Source organism: Sinocyclocheilus grahami, unplaced genomic scaffold (assembly GCF_001515645.1).
Source record: "Sinocyclocheilus grahami isolate Dianchi unplaced genomic scaffold, SAMN03320097.WGS_v1.1 scaffold1440.1, whole genome shotgun sequence".
Lineage (NCBI taxonomy): Eukaryota > Metazoa > Chordata > Actinopteri > Cypriniformes > Cyprinidae > Sinocyclocheilus > Sinocyclocheilus grahami.
Window position 1 is genome coordinate 240,584 of NW_015506619.1, and position 8,972 is coordinate 249,555.

The 8,972-nt window shown below is 42.8% G+C and overlaps 1 protein-coding gene across 1 annotated transcript in view; it reads left to right on the forward strand.

Moving 5' to 3' along the window:
- Nucleotides 1-5,609, forward strand: part of LOC107570316 (stonustoxin subunit beta-like) — a 24,407-nt gene extending 18,798 nt beyond the window's left edge. The window contains exons 3-4 of the mRNA XM_016256535.1: nt 4,916-4,962; nt 5,035-5,609. Coding sequence (XP_016112021.1) covers nt 4,916-4,962; nt 5,035-5,609 — 622 coding nt within the window. The remainder of the gene's footprint in view (nt 1-4,915; nt 4,963-5,034) is intronic.
- Nucleotides 5,610-8,972: the final 3,363 nt, after the last annotated feature.

An 8,972-nucleotide genomic window follows, 5' to 3' on the forward strand; every position in this document is an offset into this window, starting at 1 on the left:
TATATATATATATATATATATATATATATATATATATACAGTTGTTGCTCAAAAGTTTGCATACCCTGGCAGGAATTGTGAAATTTTGGCATTGATTTTGAATATATGAGTGATAGTGCTAGAGAACGGTCTTTTATTTAAGGATAGTGATCATATGAAGCCATTTATTATCACATAGATGTTTGGCTTCTTTTTAAATAATAATGATAACAGAAAACACCCAAATGGCCCTGATCAAAAGTTTACATACCCTTGAATGTTTTGCCTTGCTATAGACACACAGGGTGACACACACACACATTTAAATGGCAATTAAAAGTTAATTTCCCACACCTGTGGCTTTTTAAATTGCTACTAGTGTCTGTGTATAAATGGTCATTGAGTGTGTTCGCTGTCAAGCCGATGCACAGAACAGTCTAGAAACTGAGCCATGGGGAGCAGAAAAGAACTATCAAAAGACCTGCGTAACAAGGTAGTGGAACTTTATAAAGAAGGAAAAGGATACAAAAAGTATCCAGAGCCTTAACTTTATAAAGAAGGAAAAGGATACAAAAAGGTATCCAGAGCCTTAAAAATGCCTGTCAGTACTGTTCAGTCACTTATTAAGAAGTGGAAAATTCGTGGATCTATTGATAACAAGCCAAGGTCAGGTAGACCAAGAAAGATTTCAGCCACAGCTGCCAGAAGAATTGTTCAGGATACAAAGAAAAACCCACATGTAACCTCAACAGAAATACAGGCTACTCTGGAAAAAGATGGCGTGGTTGTTTGTTTCAAGGAGTACAATACGACGGTATTTGAACAAAAATGAGCTGCATGTTGGAGTTGCCAGAAAGAAGCCTTTACTATGTCAATGCCACAAAAAGCTGGTTACAATATGCACAACAACACCTTGACACGCCTCACAGCTTCTGGCACACTGTGATTTGGAGTGACGAGACCAAAATAGAGCTTTATGGTCACAACTATAAGCGCTATGTTTGGAGAGGAGTCAACAAGGCCTATAGTGAAAAGAATACCATCCCCACTGTGAAGTATGGTGCTGGCTCACTGATGTTTTGGGGATGTGTGAGCTCTAAAGGTACTGGGAATCTTATAAAAATTGATGGTAAGATGAATGCAGCATATTATCAGAAAATAATGGCAGACAATTTGCATTCTTCTGCACGAAAGCTGGGCATGGGATGCTCTTGGACTTTCTTGACCCTAAGCACAAGACCAAGTTGACCCTCCAGTGGTTACAACAGAGAAAGCTGAAGGTTCTGGCGTGGCTATCACAGTCTCCTGACCTTAATATCACTGAGGCACTCTGGGGAGAACTCAAAAGTACTGTTCATGCGAGACGGCCAAAGACTTTGCATGACCTGGAGACATTTTGCCAAGAAGAATGGGTAGCTATGCCACCTGCAAGAATTCACGGCCTCATAGACAACTATTATAAAATGCAGACTTTTGAACAGGGGTCATTTCATTTTTATTTTGTTGCCATGTTTTTTTTTCTGATTGTGTGATTCTGTTATAACTTGTAGTTAAATATGAATCCCATAAGAAATAAAAGAAATGTTTTGTCTGATCACTCATGCTTTCTTAAAAAAAAAAAAAAAAAGGAAAATATATTACCAATTGTCCAAACTTTTGAGCACAACTGTATGTGTATATATATATATATGTACACACGCACGCACACACACATATATAAATGTATATATATATACACACGCTGTCAGACTCTGGGCCAGGTTTTGTGTGTGTCTTTGCTCCCTATGTGCTCCGTCATCCAGTTTCTCTGTCTTGTGTTTTGAATTCATTGTTCCCAGGTGTTTCCTATGTTGATTGTCTTATGAGTTCCAGGTGTCCCTTGTCTTCCCCTCATCAGTTCCTGTGTATTTAAAGTGTGTTCTAGTTCTTGTCCTTTGTCAGTCATTAAATGTCATCCTGATGTGTTGAGTCCTGTGATCCCCAGCCTTTGTTTAATAAACCCTTTTGAGTTACTTTACTCCGTGTCTCCTCGCTCCTTCATTCCCGTGTTCCTCGTGTGTGTAAACCGTGACAGAACGACTGACCAGAACAGTAAGCGGTGCACCTTCCTCCGTGTTTTGTTTTTGTTTTTTGAACAGTCTTTTGGTTTTCCTTTTCTCCCCTGTTTGTCTCCGCGGTACGAAGACTGCTGTTCTGTGAAGCGTGCCGGCTGCGCCATTGTCAAGCGCTTGCCAGGGCTTTCTCCAGCCCGCTGACCGGGCCGATGTCAAGCCCGTGAGCCGGGGCTATCTCCAGCCCACTTGCCACGTATATGGCAAGCCCACCGGACATTCATGTGGCAAGCCCGGCAGACGTTCAACACTCCAGTTCGCCGACCATGCCTTTTCCCCCCGATCCAGAAGATGATGCTAGGGGCGAGGAGAAGGGTGTCGGCTCCAGCCCCAGAGCTCGCTCCAGTGTCGGCTCCAGCCCCAGAGCTCGCTCCAGTGTTGGCCGAGAACACGCCTTTTCCCCCCGATCCAGAAGAGGATGCTAGGGGTGAGGAGAAGGGTGTCGGCTTCAGCCCCAGAGCTCACTCCAGTGTTGGCCCAGGCCCCAGAGTTCGTTCCAATGTGGACCCAGACCACGCCTGTTCCCCCCCAATCCAGAAGAGGATGCTAGGGGTGAGGAGAAGGGTGTCGGCTGTTGCCCCAGAGTTCGTTCCAGTGTCAGCCCAGGTCCTGAGTATAGCCCACGGAGGGCTCCCGATCCCCAGTTCCACCCAGGAAGGGCTCCCGATCCCCAGTTTAGCCCAGGAAGGGCTCCTGACTCCCAGTTCCACCCAGGAAGGGCTCCCGACCCCCAGTTCCACCCAGGAAGGGCTCCAGATCCCCCGCAGAGCCTAGGAAGGGCTCCCGATCCCCAGTTCAGCCCAGGAAGGGCTCCAGATCCCCCGCCGAGCCTAGGAAGGGCTCCCGATCCCCAGTTCAGCCCAGGAAGGGCTCCAGATCCCCCGCCGAGCCTAGGAAGGGCTCCCGATCCCCAGTTCAGCCCAGGAGGGGCTTCAGATCCCCCGCTGAGCCTAGGAAGGGCTCCCGATCCCCAGTTCCGCCCAGGCAGGGCTCCTGATCCCCAGTTAAGCCCAGGGAGGGCTACAGGTCCGCAAGTAAGCCCAGGGAAGGCTCCAGTCCCCTGTCATGGCCCATGGAGGGCCTCAGAACCTGTAAACGTCCCCAAGTATTTTTTTGGGGGGGTAGTAGGGCTCCAGCCGTAGAGGCAGGGGCTGAGGCCGCGGCCTCGATGGCTGCTCCACCATGACCTCCTGAACTGCCTGCACCACCGTGTCCTCCTGAAGTCCCCACTCCACCATGGCCTCCTGTGTTCCCTACCTCGCCATGGCCTTCTGTGTTCCCTACCCCGCCATGTCCTCCTGTGGTCCCTCTTCCACCTTGGCACTCAGAGCTGACAGATCCACCATGGTGCCCCGCTCTGGAGGCCTCCCGTCTGGTAACCTTACTCCTAGAGGTCTCCAGAGCGCCCCCCCCCCTCCCCATTGGATGTTTTGGTGGCGTGAGGACACGCCTTCTGGGTCTGTGTTCCCTACCCCGCCATGTCCTCCTGTGGTCCCTCTTCCACCTTGGCGCTCAGAGCTGACAGATCCACCATGGTGCCCCGCTCTGGAGGCCTCCCGTCTGGTAACCTTACTCCTAGAGGTCTCCAGAGCGCCCCGCCCCCCTCCCCATTGGATGTTTTGGTGGCGTGAGGACACGCCTTCTGGGAGGGGGGAGTAATGTCAGACTCTGGGCCAGGTTTTGTGTGTCTTTGCTCCCTATGTGCTCCGTCATCCAGTTTCTCTGTCTGTTGTTTTGAATTCATTTTTCCCAGGTGTTTCCTATGTTGATTGTCTTATGAGTTCCAGGTGTCCCTTGTCTTCCCCTCATCAGTTCCTGTGTATTTAAAGTGTGTTCTAGTTCTTGTCCTTTGTCAGTCGTTAAACGTCATCCTGATGTGTCTAGTTCTGTGATCCCCAGCCTTTGTTTAATAAACCCTTTTGAGTTACTTTACTCCATGTCTCCTCGCTCCTTCGTTCCTCGTGTGTGCGAACCGTGACACACACACACACACAGTACTGTGCAAAAGTTTTAGGCCATTAGTATTTTCAGCAGCTAAAAAAATGGTTTTAAGATTTTCCAAGATGCTTCAAGAAACCTACCTGCAAAGCTACATGCAAAACTATGTGCAAGTGCACTGAGGGCAAAAGCTGCTTTAAATGCAAAGGATGGTCACACCAAATGTTGATTTAATTTAGTTAAATAGAATAGAAGTTATCTATTAATCTATTTATGACATTTTGTTCTGTTTCTTCATGTCATTCCAGACAGACTGATGATGATCAGATCAGATCTCATCATGAACACAAATCCAACAAGTCTTATACCACAAGCAATAGCAACTGATGCTTCAGAACATCATCCTGTGACATTAAAAACCTTGAAATGGAGACATTCTCGTATCTCTTACTCATGTTACATTAGTGTACAGTTTTGTTTCAAGCAACAGTTTGGTTGCTTGAAAGCAACACACACAGGTTACTCACTAAAAATAATATTTATAAAATATAACTATTTATTTATTTAACATTATTTATTTATAATGCAGCAATAGATTAAGAGCACTAGTTTGAGTCTTGCCTTGGCACAGATTTAGTGATTTCTTTTGCGTTGTCTTGTTATTTGGTGCGAGGTTTAATCAAGCAGTGAGATACTGAAAGCATGTAAGAGCTGGCAACCTATTCTAGCATTTTTAGAACCTTGCAAGTCTGTATAAGCATGTTTTAACTCATTTTTATCTTGACCATCTTGTTTTCATAAACATTGGAAGCCAAACTCATAATTAAAAATATACAAATTTGATTTTGTGTTTGTTTACTTATTGAATGTGACTCTGTGTTTTATAGTATGGATCATGGAGGAGAATCCAGGATTACAGCAGGTCTAAAGAAATGTATGTCTACACACACACACACACAGCTTTAGTGATTGTCCTTGTTATAAATGTCTCTTTTCTTGTGTTTAGATGCCTGTTTTCTCACACTGGATCCAAACACAGCAAACACTGAACTCATTCTGTATGAGAACAGAGAGGTGACATGTGCGAGAGAGGATCAGCCATATCCTGATCATCCAGACAGATTTGATAAGTGTCAGCAGGTGTTGTGTAGAGAGAGTGTGTGTGGACGCTGTTACTGGGAAATTGAATGGAGTGGAGATAGAGGTGTGTGTATATCAGTGTCATATAAGAGCATCAGCAGGAAAGGAGACAGAGATGAGTGTGTGTTTGGAAATAACAATCAGTCGTGGAGTTTGTTCTGCTCTCCCTCCAGTTACTCATTCATACACAATAACATAGTGACTGATCTCACTGTAGAGTCCATCAGCCGTAGAATAGGAGTGTATGTGGATCACAGTGCAGGAACTCTGTCCTTCTACAGCATCTCTGACACAAAGAGCCTCATCCACACAGTCCAGACCACATTCACTCAGATGCTCTATCCTGGGTTTTGGGTTTGGCCTGGATCAGTGAAACTGTTGATGAATCAGAATAGACTGACGAGAGATTGGAATGCTTTCAGCTGCATGATAAATCAGTAAAAGTGAGACGTTATAGAGTCTCTTCTTTTCTCTTCATGACATTAATACTGCAGCTGAATTTCTGTCACTGAAATAACATGTCAGAATAAATGTTTGTAATAAATCCCCATATAGATTTATTTTATCAGGGTGTGTGTGCGTGTGAGTCCTGCTGAGGGACGATGGGTTTCTGTACTCTTCTCAACTTACATTTGTGTTTTTATTGTAATGTCACATCATTTATATTATTACTATGACAATTACCTTTCAGTTGAAAAGTAACTTTAACCATCATGACTCATTAATGACGTGTAACTCATATTTGAAAATTAATGTGATTTTTTCCCTCAGAAAAAAAAGACATATCGACTTGATTTTAATTGATGATAAATATGTGAAATGTCTGAATGCTCTATGAATCATGAATATAATCTATTCCTCTCAAGACTGAAATTAGCTTTATGAGAGTTTCTGACAATAAAATATGACATTAATCATAGCATTTAATGAAATATATTTATTGTAACCACAGTAAATTCATATAAATTATAAATTCATTATAGGATCTCCTTCAAGCTTTTACGGACGGCATGACAACAGAGAAGGGGATCCAAGTGCAAGCTTTATTGAAGAGCATAGTCAAAATAGGCAGGGTCTAACACCAGCAAACAATAATATCCAAAGGCAAGACAAAAGAGTAATCCAAGAAACAGACAATGGTCAGGGCAGGCAGCAATAGCTTATAAGCCAGGGAAACAATCAAAAAACACAAAGACGTTCTTCTTTTTCTTCAATCTAATAACAGACTGGTGCCATGGGCACATACCGCCACCTACTGTAAACTGGTTTTCTTTCCTCTTTTTTGGCTCTCATTCAATATGCTTTCATAGTGACGTTACATAGGAGTGGAGAAATACCGTCAATAACGCAACATTCATTCTAAAATATAGGCTATACATATAAACACACAGAGTTCAAATGTGCTCTTTTCTGATCCCAAAGTCTATAATTATTAATTTAACAATTACATATAAATACCATTTTTAATTTCTTATTGGATATTGATAAATCACCACAATTAAAATAAAAAGAAATGATGGGCTTTGAAAAGACTGTGATTGATCTAATGTTGTGCACACCTGTTGCTTATTTTGCTCAAGATCATTTCCTATTTAAGTCCCCTTGCCCTACAACCATGTGTTAATGAGAGGTGACAAAATGAAATGAAAACCACAATTTTCAAAGAAAGAATTTACAGTTCTTTTGGAGGAGGTGGAAAATAATAAAATCAAACTTTATAAAACAGATAGTTCCGGTGCTTGATTCTGATTGGCTGAGCCGATTTGTGTACGTTTGTCTGTTGCTCGGCAACCACTTTGTTGCAACCACAGCTGTTTCTGAGGAACTATATTGTTTGGTGGAAGAATACTATTTTTATTCATATCATTACCCTTTATTTTGTGAAACCTTACTACGTATATGGAATAACCGTTTTATAAAAGCAATAAGCCCCGTGAAGCCATGGTTTACAAAACAGCATTACAAATTCGAACAAAAAGAAAATCTGGGCAGAAATCACCACGAAAAAAAAAGAGATTCTGGCTATGGGAATAAGCAATGCCCAGAAGAAGTGAGGAATAAGTGGAGGGACTTTGCAAGTGTGACAAAACAGAGGGCTGTGGCATTGTAAAAGGGAAGCAAAAAAGACTGGTGGAGGTATCAATTCAGTTCCTCCTCTGACTGCAAAGGAAGATAAAGTTTTGGCCATTCTGGGGCCTGAGGCATTGGAACGGATCCTTGAAGGCATAGACGCATGTGCATGAACCAGGCCTTTCAACATCTGGACTCCTCTGTCTGGCCCTCCAGCATCAGGCCTCCTCCAGTTTGGCTTGTCAACATCAGGCCTCCTCTAGTCTGGCCCTCCAGCATCAGGACTTCTCCAGTCTAGACCTCCAGCAAAAAAGACTGGAGAAGGTGGAGATATCAATTGTGACTGCAGAGGAAGATAAAGTTTTGACCATCCTGGGGCATTGGAGGGGATCCTTGGAGGCATAGATGCATGTGCACCAACCAGGCCTTTCAACATCTGGACTCCTCTGTCTGGCTCTCCAACATCAGGCCAGCATCAGGCCTCCTCCAGTCTGTCCCTCAAGCATCAGCAATGGGTCCTGGTCCTGGTCCTGGCCTATTGCTCCCTTCCCCTGACTCACCTCAGTCTGAGGCCTCTTCATGTGCTGAGCAACATCCTCCTGACATTCCAGAACACCAGCCATTAATCTCATGCCAAAGGAGAAAATAGCTGAACTCCAGGGAATCAGGAAATAATTGAGAGCCCTGAAGGAGCAGCAAGACCGACATCATCAGGAAGTAATGGCCTACAGGAGGGCTAAATTAGAACTATGGCATTACAGGCTAGCAAGCCCTCTTTAACAGTGTTTTTACCAAACAACAGTAAGTGCAAACTGCATTATTCATTACTTAATATGTAAAATCAAATAATGTGTGACTGACAGCTTTGTTACCTTTACAGATCCACAGATGTAACCCTTTACAGCTTTTTTTGTTATCTTTTTGGAATACATTGTTGGCCACCATGCCTCCCAAAATCCAACCCCTCGTCCTTGTCATGGGAGGTGGAAACAGACTGGGTCTGGCAAATGGGGCTCTGGTGAAGCTGTGTGGGTTTTCTAATTGTATTTATATTATGTCAGGTGCATTTAAATCACTTTGGTTGGAGCAAGATGGCGATTTAATTGAACTTTTCTACATAAAATTCAATGATTTTTAAAAAACTCTACATCCACAATTGTGCATCATTGTGTTTTCACTTTTTTCTTTTTTTATTGAATTTATTAAGGTGATTTAAACTGAATCATACATTCTATGATAATTATACAATAATTTAATATTTTGAATATGTAACATATAGTTTTATTGTACATTGCAAAACATTTTTTTATTCATTTCTCAACTCAACTTTTATTTATAAAGCACTTTCAAAACCATTAAAATGGACCAAAGTGCTGTCCATAAATAATAAATAATACTAACATTCATGCAAACATAAAATAACAAGACATAACATAAAAATAAACATGCAGCCAATCCCTCACGAAATTTACCGTCAATACAGACACTGCAAATCAATAGACTTTGGCTGTGTCCATTGCATCCAACATGTTTTTTCACTGACACACCCCCAACTTGGAAACTCTGGGCTTAAAGAAAATTTCGAGTTTCCCACTCATAATAACGACTTTGTGGTGGTATTCAAGTGTGTTCAACTCGTAAATATGATGTATCCGACATGACTTGAATGCACCATTAGCACCTTTTTTGTCAACGAGTTGAGGAGGAGCTGAACTTGTAGCCATCTTCCACGTT